Source organism: Alligator sinensis, unplaced genomic scaffold, assembly GCF_000455745.1.
Source record: "Alligator sinensis unplaced genomic scaffold, ASM45574v1 scaffold1244_1, whole genome shotgun sequence".
Classification (NCBI taxonomy): Eukaryota; Metazoa; Chordata; order Crocodylia; family Alligatoridae; genus Alligator; species Alligator sinensis.
The window spans coordinates 568089-580526 of record NW_005842591.1 but is presented as its reverse complement, the minus strand read 5'-3'; the positions used below and the strand labels follow the sequence as shown (position 1 = coordinate 580526).

The window sequence follows — 12438 nt, the reverse complement described above, 5'->3', positions numbered from 1 at the left end:
GACACCAGACAGCAGCATGACGTTCCCATCAACAGGAAGCAGTCCTTCATTGCAAAAAACTATGCCAGACCTAAAACACATCTGAGCAGCCTCACACAAAGCTTACACTTTGTCCTTTTGTAGGCAGGTCTAATCTGGTACCTGCCAGAGCCTGAGAAGCACAGTCAATGTGGGGCAGATGCGTGAGTTAAGAACAAGCAGGAAACAAATTAATGTTTCAAGACACAGAGTGCAGGAAAGAGGAAGGATGAAGAGCCTGGAAGGATGGGTTCTCCACCATGGGACTTCATGGCCCCATGAGCCATGCTGCTTGAAAGTTGTCCTGGTAGAGGCATTTGGTCCTCATGTGATTTCTGACTTGGATCAAATGCAAGTTTCTAGAGATGCTGATGTGCTGAATGCTTCTCTCCCCTTGCTGTTTTGGAGCAGGCCCCACGCTACCGCTTTCAGGTAACAACCAGGTGCTGGTCTGGGGAGCCGCCAGTTATCCCCTATATTCATGCAAGTCCTACTAATACGTAGGAAGGTTCAAAACCTTTGGACACTGTTTCAGGAGGTGGACGGAGAGGGGAAGTCAAACGATAAATTGACTTCCAGTTTTACCTTAAATGAACTTGATGACACAAAGTAAATGCCACAGGTAAGCACTGCTTAATTATAAAACATTTGCTCACACAGATCTGTTCCCAAACAGTGGCAGCTCACAGTTTTAAGCAAGGAACAAAATTAAGAAGCTTTTCCTAATTAGTTCATCTGTGCTGCATTAAATTTGTGCTGGAAGGTTCCCAACATGGTCTGCCGCAATTATTAACGATGAATAGGCAGCTCATAAAATACTGACACAAATAGCTCTCTGAAAGAAAACTGACAGGTTTGGCCACACCTCCTATAATTATAAATGAGAGGAGGTTTGCAAAAGAAAGTGGCTTTTTAATGAAGGTCTCACGATAAGCTCTCGGGTTAACATACGGCGAGTTGCAAATGAGGTAGGTAGCAGTAAGAAGCTAAAAAATGGCCCACCTCTCAGCTGAGCTACACAAGCAAAAAGCAGGCTGGGAAAAATCCCGGTGCCCAGAAGCTCCGGTCAAGTTGAGATGTTACACAAGGAAGTACAACCTGCTGGGCAAGGACAGGGAGGGAGCTCGGGGCACTGAGGACACAAGTTTTGGGAGGCCAGACACAAAGAATGGCTGCAAAACAGCTAAGAGGAGGAAAAGAAATGAGCCGCCCTTCGAGACAAAGGAGGAGAAGGAAACGTATGCTGAGCAGAACTGCGCCATCAGTCAGAAGAAAGGGTGGACGGACAAGATGGGGAGCCAGGCATGGAGGGTGGGAGAAGTATAGGCCTAGCTAAACGTGGCCAGGCGAGATCACAGAGGAGGGCACTGCTAAACAGCCGCCAGGCATGCCCTGCGAGTGCCGTGACTGGTATGTGGTGCTCAGCTTTGAGAAATAATGGTAGTTTCCCTTTTCAGAAAGGTAAGCAGCAGTTTAACTTCCGAATTACAGCGGAGCAGCGTGCACAGCAAAACCGCCTAACCAGCCACTATTCACTGCTGCAACACACTTGGATCTAGGATGGGAACGGCCTCTTCTCCAGTGTACTGTCCTGCGGGGACCTGACTTTCCCTCTTATATGTGGTTTGCAGTTGGAGTGCACACAGGGATACCAGCGACCGATGGAAGCCCCTTTGCACTAGTGCTGTACAAATGCTTTGACAGCCAAACCTGCCCCAAAAGGTCTAAAGACCTCATTTATGTTCCTCTATGCAAAGTGGAAGAGGCAATGGGTGGAATTCATTAATAGCCAGCTCGTAGGCTCAAGCCAAGCAGGTACTTACAAAATAAACTGCTCCAAAGCTTCCATGACCAATCTCTCGGAGATCTGTGAAGAGCTTCTCAGGATCTTCTTTGAAGAACAGCTCTGCAATTTCTGGGTCCTTCAGGCTGCCCGCTCGGCTGGTTGATGGCATCCTGCCGGGCAGTTAGCCGACTATCTGGGTTTAAAGTGCCGCTTCAACCCCTGGCTCATCTGTATGAATGGGGCCTCTTCAGCATGGATTACTGTGGAGAAAACAGAACACCACATCATTGACTATGACCCTCCAAAGCCCGTGCAAACCCACAGAGGAGAGACTGCCACCTCAACCTGGACACCATGCTGCTGAGCAATGCAAACAGAAACCTAGGAGCTCTTCTACCAGAGGATCCCAACAGGTATCCAAGTCAGATGTGTGCATTCACGGAAGGCAAAACTAAACCATGCAAGTCACGTACCCCATCCCACTCCATCATCTGCCTAGCTACTCTGGGCTGACTGAGGAAGGAGGGGAGATCATCATAAGTTGTACGTCCCTCAACCATCCCTTGCACTTCTGCATGCTATCGAGGGGCTACGGAGGAAACAGGAGTTTGTATCGATTCTAAATGTACTACCCTATCATTTCATTCAGTGTTTCCTTCTGTTATTACATCACAGGCTAAACACGAGGCACCGATCAATTTTTACTAATGTGTAATCCTGCCATAGACACCTTTACGCCTTCACTGGTCAAGGGCAAGTAGGCCCCCCATCCTTTCCAGCATCCCCTTCCACGTAGATCAAGCCTCCCATCTTGGAAGGCAGCAAGATGAGGAAGCAACCACATTTCAGATGGTGACGAAACCAACTGCCTTTTACATGCATGCATTATTTTCAAATCAGCACAAGCCTCCAGTTTGCTCGAATTGCTGTAGTACATTATGGAGCCATCTTCATTAGAGCATCTGCAAAAACCTCCCTCAGAGGAACCCCAAGGTCAGAGGCCATTAGCAGGTGTGAAATATTTCACTTCTATTAAACATGCATTACCTGCTCTTTATCCAAAGTTTATCAGGCCCGTGTCTCCTCTAGAGGAAAAAAGCTGCACTCCTGACATGCGACAATCCTGCTGTTGGCAGGAGTGCCAAAGCTATAAGGTGTCAGCTAGTCAAGGTAAATGAGGGGAGCCTAGGCATGACTGCAATCAGGTAGCACATGTTACACACTGGCTTATCCAGAGAACAAGCCCACAGCAATGGGAATTTCTCAAGGAAACTGCCCCCACCAATCTTGTGCGACTGGCAAACCGCTAACACAGCTCACTTCCTTCTCCAGCCCTTCCTGCCCAGGCTGGGAATGACGTGCTCTTTCACCCCTACGTTCCCTCTCTCAAACCTACAGAAAGGTTTGAATTTCACAGCAAGACAAGGACCACAAATCGGAGCTAAACTGTCATGTTTAAAAATCTCTTAAGCCTGCCCACTTCTTTCCCTGCTCTCTCCAACCCCCCCACCAGCTCGCTCCAAATCTCCTGACCTCTTGCGCGTCACTGGTTGTCTCCTCCCTCTGTGGAGCAGTTTGTACAGAAAGGATAGGAACAATTGTGCTCCTTGGTGTGCCTGTGCACAGTGGCACTTCCCTCTAGGCAGCTGCCACATGGGAATCGGACAAAGGCTGCTTGATCCCTGCTATAGCTTCAAGTAACTGCCAGCACCGTTAAAAGGAAAAGCTCTATTGTGCGCCAGCACGGCCAACACAAACCCAGTTGTGAACTCTGTACCACCATCCAACTTGCCTGCCTGAAGGGTGGTTGGGAGAGAGAAAAGAGTGAAGCAAACCAAGCACTTCCAAAACCTACCTCCAAATGGCTAGGGTTGCAAAAATGTGCACACTCACCCAAAAAATATTCCAGTGACAGCACCCAATGAACAATTAAACACACTCAAATACTGCAATAATAGGAGCAGGGATAAGAAAGTAGAGAGAACTGTGAACGATGCACAAACAAAGATTTTTTTAACCATTCATGATGATGTGTGTATGCAGGCACCATTTAAAATAGTACGATTATCAGATTAAATTTCTTTAGCACATAATATGCAATAATAATAATAGAATGCAAATCTGCAAAGCCAAGCCAGTCAGATGGTGTCAAAAGGTGCACAGGACTGTCGCATCTACATCTTATTATTTCTTATAAAAACGGAGGGTTCATGGCAATAAACACGACATCTGAACCAGCTGCAATTCAGTCAACACCTGAAATGCGCTTAATTTATAAAGAGGGCAGAAGAGGAAAAAAGGGTAGCAATATTATAGTTGATCCCAGCCCTGGAAAGAACGGAAACCGAAAGACAACTGTATCACGCTGACAACCCAGGGCTGAACAATAGACAAAAAGCATCAGTCAGAAAAGCAAGAGAAAGGAGGGGGAAGGGAGCCGATAACCACAGCACACTCAGTATTATTGAAGGAATGCTTCTTGGATCAACGGTAATGATGTCATGTTCCATCTTTTAAGAAGCATCAGATTCGTACAAAAAGGACATTGTTGTTCAAAAGCACCTTCTGCAATCCCACAATGCCCTTTCCCCTACATCTGTTAATCGGAGGGACGAGGCTTGGACAAACCTGCCAATATGGCCAAAGTCACGTGTCCTCTTGAGTGTGTGTGCATGCACGGGAGAGTGAGCGAGAACCCCCCCCACCCCCACACACACAGCTGAGATGGATTACGGGGCATCCCCCATCCGAATTAGCCACTCGGCTCATTCTTGGCATGATCTTGGAGCATGCCTGCAAAATGCCATCAACAGATGAGGCTTTTTACCAGCACACGCTCCGACCGTGCTAAGTGACGAGTATGCGGAAGTGGTGCAAATCAAGCGCTCTGTCTTATTTCACTTTGTGAAAGGCAAGTGACAGTGGAAGCAGGAAAACTGAAGCACCTTTTCTCTGCTACGATAGACCTTACAAAAAACATTTCCTCTTGTTCTCAGAGAGTTGCAGCAAATTGTTTTATCCCAATTCTGGACATACTTGCTACACTGAGACGTAGGAGAGCAAGCAAGTATTACCATTAAAAACTCAATTAAGTGTGAGTTACACATGTATGCATAATTCTGTATCTAGCTTTGTACTCACTTAAGCTGAACAAGCATTGCAAAAAATACTACAGTGAATGCCGCCCATTAGAAAGCTTTCCAACAGCTTGCTATCATTTGCTTTATGGTATAACAAAATTTTTTCTACATTAAAAAAAAAAGTGCTTTAGCATTAAGTTCCCCAAATCATTGTCTGACAGACAACATGAGCACATCACAAACACAAACACACATACACTCCCCCCCAAGATCCAGGGAATGACGATTAAACTATTTCACCTCTCTTCTGCAAACACAGATGCTCTGATTTTGGGGTGGTGGGAAGGAGGACAAGAGATGGGGAGGGTAGATGTGTCCATGTATCACTGCTGATGTTGTAATAATACTGCTAGGCCCCAAAACATGAGATCCCAGCTAAATTGGACTGAAACCTGAAGGGATCAGTTCTTAAGGCAGGGGCAGGCAACTATTTGGGGCGCAGGGCCACTTACTGAGTTTTGGCAAGCCATCGAGGGCTGCATGACAGGCAGCCAGGGGCAGATAAATATTAATTTTTTAAATGTTTGTAGGGGCCTCACAGGCCAGACACACACACACACACACACACACACACACACACACACACACACGAATGGCATTTATTTGACTGCGTAACTCTTACTGATACTGATTACAGGCCAAAATGTTTTATTAAATTAATTTAATCTGAACAACTATCAATTAGCAGAGATTGCACGCATGCACCCGTGAAAGTCCATGTGAACCTGAGATGTTATGCTGCCTATAATTATTAGATGCACACACCCCTCCGAAGCACTGACATCATGAAGCTGCAAAATGAGAAAGGGGGAAAGTACTAGTCTGCAAGACCTGTTCTCTGCGGGGTTTTCTGCCTCCATCCTTGCTGAAGTGAGACCCCACCCTGTGACTAAGATCCACTGGGATACTGAAGAAAGCTCTGTAGAGTCAACTGCTGTATGTCAATGTAGATTTAAGCCCTATTGTACAGAGGACTGGCAGCTAACTTAAAGGACAAGCTTGGCAAGTCTGCTAATATCCAGCTGTAACTCCTGTATACAGTGCGTTTCACTAACACCACTATAAAATGATGGTGGCAGGTGCACACATCTCAGGTCACCATTTGTATTATGTTCATGTAATAAGCAGACATCTTGAGGACAGAATAGGTTTAGTTGTCACTGCGGCAGCCTACTAACTGTGATTGCTAGGTATCAGCGAGGATCGGCTCCGAGAATTGTGCCAAGACCGAAGCCAGTGAGAAGCAAAGACGATCAGGATCGATCAGATGGTGCCAAACATTATTGCATCTAAGGAACCACAGTTCCTTGGCTACTCAAAAGGCTAAACTGCAGCTCTAAGGTCAGTGCACAGGCTTGCTTGAAATCAGACTATTAAATGGCAGTGTATTTTTTCCATACACAGCAAAGAACAGACAAAGTTCATGTCCTTTAACTGATGCTTGCTATGTGTCGGCTACCACAACTCATGTGAGCAGAAGCAGAGGTAGCCAACAGATGCAGCGTGATAAATGATTTCACAGTATCTACGTGGCTTTCCATCTCATTGGGCATCAGGCTGCACACCACAGCAGGACACTGGACTGATGTGATACCTAATAAGGACAGCAAGGATGGTCAGCTGAATGTCCCTCCATCCCCCCAAGAAACAAGTCATCTGCGCCTTGCAAACATACCTTGCTTGTCATTAAATTACGGCTGCTCTCGACAATTTAAAATATCCCAAATATGGTCCAATCTGCGGAAACAAATCTTTATTGTGTCAGAGAGGAGATGCTGGACCATGCATGAAATATTAGCACGCTTGCACACACATTCAGGTTGCCAGTAACTAAAATCGGCAGAGACATTTCCTCGAACATGGAAGATTTTAAAGGGAATATCCAAAAGACAAATACCACCAGCCCTTCAAAGTTAAAACCGTGCCTCCATTTGGAAATTGGTAGTTAGGATTTTTAGGGCATCTAATCTAAATGTTTAGCAAATAGTTGCTACATTTTGGAATAGTTTCCTTTGACAGGATCTATCATAAAAGCATAAAACACATAGGAATGAAGTTTCACCATGCAACTGTCAAAAGAAAGGAGAAGGGGTTTTTTGCTGCTTGCATGTGGGTCATTTCCATGGAGCATATGAAGCAGAGATTAAATTATCCTCTCAACACACTGTTAAAATTTTCCTGAATGACTTCCAGCTGACAGGGAAAATTACAAGCACTATCATGAACATGGTAAACTGGAACTGCTGAAAGAATTGCCTTTTTAAAACATTTTCTTTAGCTTATAACTAGGCTGAAAGCTGGATAAAAAGAATACTTAAAACACAAACTGACACATCAACATTTCTATCATTTTAAATAGAAAATTGAAGGCTTGGATCCATAAGTACATTAACGAGTATCACCAAAGTAATTCACCCTTCAGTGTTTCATATCTTATAAAAACTGAGATTCTAAACACAAGCATACGAAGCAACACTCGGGAAACGTGTAGGACAAAACAGAGAGCTACAACTACGTAAGACAATATAGTTATACTGAAAGATTTAAATTGCAGATTCCGGGTTGCAACTGCTACACAGATGTGGAGCAGTGCAGTACACGTTTTACATACTTCCAGGTAGGTATGCCCTGAAGACTTCACATTTCTCCATTGTACCACACAGAAGAGCAACGTCACAAGCTTTATAGCTTATGTCAAGTCTATACAGGATTCGTCCTACCTGGTATGCAGGTCTATTGCTCAAGCATGCTGCCATTTTTATCAAGGCTGACACATCGTTCACAGGCGATGGACTCGCACCTAGTTACGCTACTCATATTAAAACCTCCAAACCCCACCACAGAACAAGACCATGCGATTGTGAAGAGTTGATGTGACAAGCATGTGAGCAGAAGAGGCAAACTTACACACCCGTTCTCCAAGTAGTCAGCTCCATGCATCTCTGGACTTTCAAGGTTTTGCAAAGTGCAGAGCTCTTCAACATGCCACACCATGCTCCAGGGCAGCCTGGAAGACGAGGCCTGCATGTCTTTTCACTCAAGCATTTGTCTCTACCCAAGGGGCCACTAGCGCTCTTACAAAGCATGGTCTGAATGCAGAAGCAGATACACCCTTTCCCTTCTGTACCTTGCATATACCCCATCCAAGTAGGTATCAGACTAACTAACGCTGGAGCACACAGAATGAGTTTCATCTCCCAAACACGTAGAGAGCATTTTTAACCGTAGCACAGGCATTCAAAGGGTTGCAGAGACCGGGAAGAGCACCAAGAGCACTCCAAAATTTCCCTTCTCAGCATGAGAAAAGCCATTTAATTGAAAGGGAATACCAGCTCCCCTCCCTTCCAGATGCAGAAAGAGGCCTTTAGCACCAGTCTGATGTTCCCACGTCAAACCTAGCATTGCTGCAGGAGATACGAGAAAAGGCACTTGAGTAACTTTCAGTGCCAGAGAAAATTATATATTCTTTCCTCCAGCCAGTCCCTTCGCAGCAGGTGGTGGTGATGTGTGCTCCTTCAAATGTTCTGCGTTTAACCCACAGTGAGATTGTACTCTGAAAACTGCAGCCCCGGATAGGATTGATTTTGCTGAACTTAGTGCAGCTGCTGTTTGTAACCAGCTTCCAACACTTCAGCCAGATGAACTCAATCGATTGAGTAATCTATTACCTGGTGCTGATCTAAGTGCTGAAATGACCTAGCTGAATAGCCCGTCACAGGCCAGGCACTCAGTCAGTGCGAGTCCTAGCTGATCTCCTCCAAAGGGCTTTAAACTAGGTTCATCGGGGGACAGGGAAGCAGAGGATAAGGAGAACCTAGGATCAGTCAGCCACGAGCAATGCACCGGGTCAGCCCAGGGAAGCACTAAGGGGCCCGACAGACATCAGGAAAGGGGGGTACCAAGGGCACCTATTGCAGGGCTTAAATGTCTCTATACTAATGCTAGGAGCATGGGGAACAAGCGGTGGGGGCGGGGGGTAAACTAACCAGCAGGGCTGAAGCGCTAGATTTCAGAAAGTCTAACTTCTGTGTGCTCAGGAGATTCGTTAGTGAGGCATTAAAGCTCAAGAGCACTGGTGAAATGGGGGTCCAGGAAGGGTGGTCATTCCCCAAGGAAGCGATCCTACAGGCGCAGAAGCAGACAATCCCATTGCACATAAAAAGGGGGCAATTATTTTGGACGGAGGGCCGCTTACTGAGTTTTGGCAAGCCATCAAGGGCCGCAGGACAGGCAGCCAGGGGCAGATAAATATTAATTTTCTAAATTTTTTAGGGGTCCCACGGGCCGGATGGAATGGCCTGGCGGTCTGCATTTTGCCCACCCCTGGCTTAGACGCAGGAGTCGAGGTAGAAGTCATCTACCTAGACTTTAAGAAGGCCTTTGACACGGTACCTCATTCTGTCCTCATAAATAAACTGACAGGCTGTGACGTAGATGATTACACGGTCAGGTGGGGGGCAAGTGGCTTAGGGGTCGCACCCAGAGAGTGGTGCCGGGTCGGTCGATATCTACAGGGAGAAATGTGGGCAGTGGAGCCCTGCAAGGCTCGGTCCTTGGACTTGTGCCATTCAATGTCTTCATCAGTGACTCGGACGAGGGTGTGGAGAGCACCCTGTCCAAGTTCGCAGATGATACCAAATTAGAGGGCAAAGTTAACACAGCAGAGGATAGGGAACGGATCCAGGTGAATCTGGACAGGTTGGAAAAATGGGCAGAACGACATAGGATGCAGTTCAACAAAGACAAGTGCAAAGCGCTGCACCTGGGCAAAAAGACCCACCAACACATTTCCAGGCTGGAGGATGACCTTCTCAGCAGCACAGCAGTGAAAAGGGATCTTGGAGTCATAATGGACTCCAAGATGAACATGAGTTGTCAGTGTGATGAAGTGATTAACAAGGCTAACCGCACTTTATCATGCACTAGCAGATGCATGACGAACAGGCCAGGGAGGTGATGCTCCCCCTCTCTGCAGCACTGGTCAGGCTGCAGCCGGAGCACTGCCTCCAGTTTTGTGCGCTGCACTTCAGGAGGGATGTGGACAACCTCAAGAGGGTTCAGAGGAGGCCACTCGTATGGTCAGAAGCCTGCAAGCAAGGCCCTACGAGGAGAGACTGAGGGACCTAGATCTCTTCAGCCTTTGCAAGAGAAGGCTGAGAGGTGATCTTGTGGCTGCCTATAAATTCATCAGGGGAGGGAAGCAGATGTTTTATTTACTAGGGCACCCCTGGAGTAACTAGGAACAATGGCCATAAATTGATGGAGAACAGATTTAGGTTGGACATTAGAAAGAACTTCCTCACAGTAAGGGCTGCCAGAATCTGGAACAGGTTTCCAAGGGAGGTGGTGGTCTCCCCTACCCTGAGGGTCTTCAAGAGGAGACTGGACAAGCACGTAGCTGGGGCTGTGACCCCAGCACTCCTTCCTGCCCGGGGCAGGGGGTCGGACTCGATGACCTACTGAGGTCCTTCCAATCCTGACATCTATGAATCTATGAAACTGAACGGTCTTCTAGCCAACGTTCTGCGCTGCCCTGCGCAAAACCATGAGCACATGCAAGAAGGTTCTCCAGTCATGACTGGGAAAAGCACACCCATGGTCACTGCATCCTGATCTTTTCTCCTAGCACAGTGCCGAGTTATTTTCTACTGTGCCTTGAAGCAAAGAAATTCATTAACGTACTGAATACTATGGGCAAGTATCCAAATATCTTCCAGTTGAGGGGTCCAATCTACCAGCACTATTCTTTTGCTTGCTTGGTTATTCTTTGTGTTTTAAAAAGCTGCAGACTGCACAGGGACTAGCACTCTGCCACAGGTATGTCCGTCACGCCTGCTAGCAGAGCTGGGGGCAGGCAAAACCGGTGAGGGCAGTACCTTTGCGCCCGTGACTTGGCTGGCCTGAGGATTCACTGCAAGAGATGCAAACCTCATGCTACAGAACTAGACTTGCAAAAGCAAGGCTTTGGAGACTTCTTTTAAAGTTTTATCATTCTGTTTCTCTTCCATCCCACCCCATTTTAAATACTCTTTTGCACACTTTTTATATAAACTAAAGACTAGTAGCAGTAATCTCAAAACCTACCAGATTACACCTAGCGGCACTCCAGCGCTTCTTGGGTCTCAGCTCCATTAAACCAGCAGTGTAGCTAGGAGCTGGAAGCAGGACATCCAAAATGGTGCCCGCTGGCACGGCTCAGGGTGCTTGTTACACCTCTGCATCAATGTGCTTTCATAACCTACTACAAATCGTGTGTGGGGATGGTCCTCCTCAGAGCAAGACCATCCCCAACTAGGTCATCCCAGCTAATAATATGTACGTGAGATAGATGGATAGATAGATATACACACAGATGAGTATGTATGTGTGAGTTTGCAAGAGGTCTGCAAGTGGAGTGATCCATGGGAGAAAACTGACGTGTCTCATTTTTAACAATGCTGTTGGATACACTAAATATTTTAAGGAGAAAATGCAGGTTTTTTTCCTATCTAGATCTTGTACCTGGTATCCTGAGACAAAGCAATACAACTGAAGACTTGTGAACACAATTCTTCGGGCAGCTGGAAGCCCCACAGTTTGTGCTGTACCTCGGGTCATTCTAGTTAAACTAACAAAATCTTTCAGATGACTTTAAAGGGCAGTAACTGTCAGATTTATTGAAGCAAGTACTCAAGTCTGAGAACTAGTGTCATCTTAATCAAATTGACAACAAAACTATGATGAGCAAGCGAGGACTTCTTACAAGGTCTATTCTAATTTTAGAAAAGACCAGGGGACAATTGTGTCTGCACAAATCAGTGAGAAAGAGAGAGACCTATACCTCTAGGTATTTACAGCCTCTTGTAGAGCAACAAGGTGAAGGAAGGCCCGTGCAGCAGCTGTCTTACATAATGGAAAGGCTTCAGATTTAGTTAAATTAATTTTGTATCCAAAGAGATGTCTTTCAACGCTTGGAGAAAAGATGAACTGACCTGTCATGGTTGGGTAGGCGTGAGGAGGTATCCCGAACATACAATGATATTTTGTGACATATCCAGCAGAAAAAACACAAATACTTGTAACTCCAGGATTCATATAACCTGGCATTTAATCATTAAATCAAACATAAGAGGAGATGGAGGGGAACCCCAGACACACACCTCTGATCAGAATAAAATACAATTTGGGCCAACCATGGCTTGGGGGTAAGAGCCAAGGCCAAGGGTCAAAAGGAAAGGGAGGACCCTATTCTATTTCAGCCAGGTGCCCAGAGAAGATGGGCTGGAGTCTCTTTTTAAAGGTACTCCAGACAGTTTTCCAGACAAGGTTCTCTGGATAAATGCGATATCTTTTATTAGACTAACTAAATAGTGGCAAAAGTTGTTCTTTGCAAGCTTTCGGATACAAACACCCTTTTTCAGGCAGAGGGTGTTTTCAACCAACACCTCCAGGCAGTTCAATATTTTTATAGACTTTGCCTTCTAAGACGGTGGAATGACTGCTGTGGGAATCAGC

General features: G+C 46.1%; 1 protein-coding gene across 5 annotated transcripts in view; it reads right to left on the bottom strand.

Moving 5' to 3' along the window:
- TAOK1 (TAO kinase 1) overlaps window positions 1–12438 on the bottom strand; it is a 59325-nt gene that overhangs the window by 35765 nt on the left and 11122 nt on the right. For 3 of the 5 annotated variants that reach the window (XM_006032845.3, XM_025214567.1, XM_025214565.1), the window contains exon 2: window positions 1842–2064. In XM_006032845.3, coding sequence (XP_006032907.1) covers window positions 1842–1973 — 132 coding nt within the window. In that variant the 5' untranslated portion in view covers window positions 1974–2064. Of the gene's footprint in view, window positions 1–1841; window positions 2065–12438 lie in introns of those variants that run through there. The other 2 variants (XM_025214569.1, XM_025214568.1) reach the window with 1 other exon arrangement.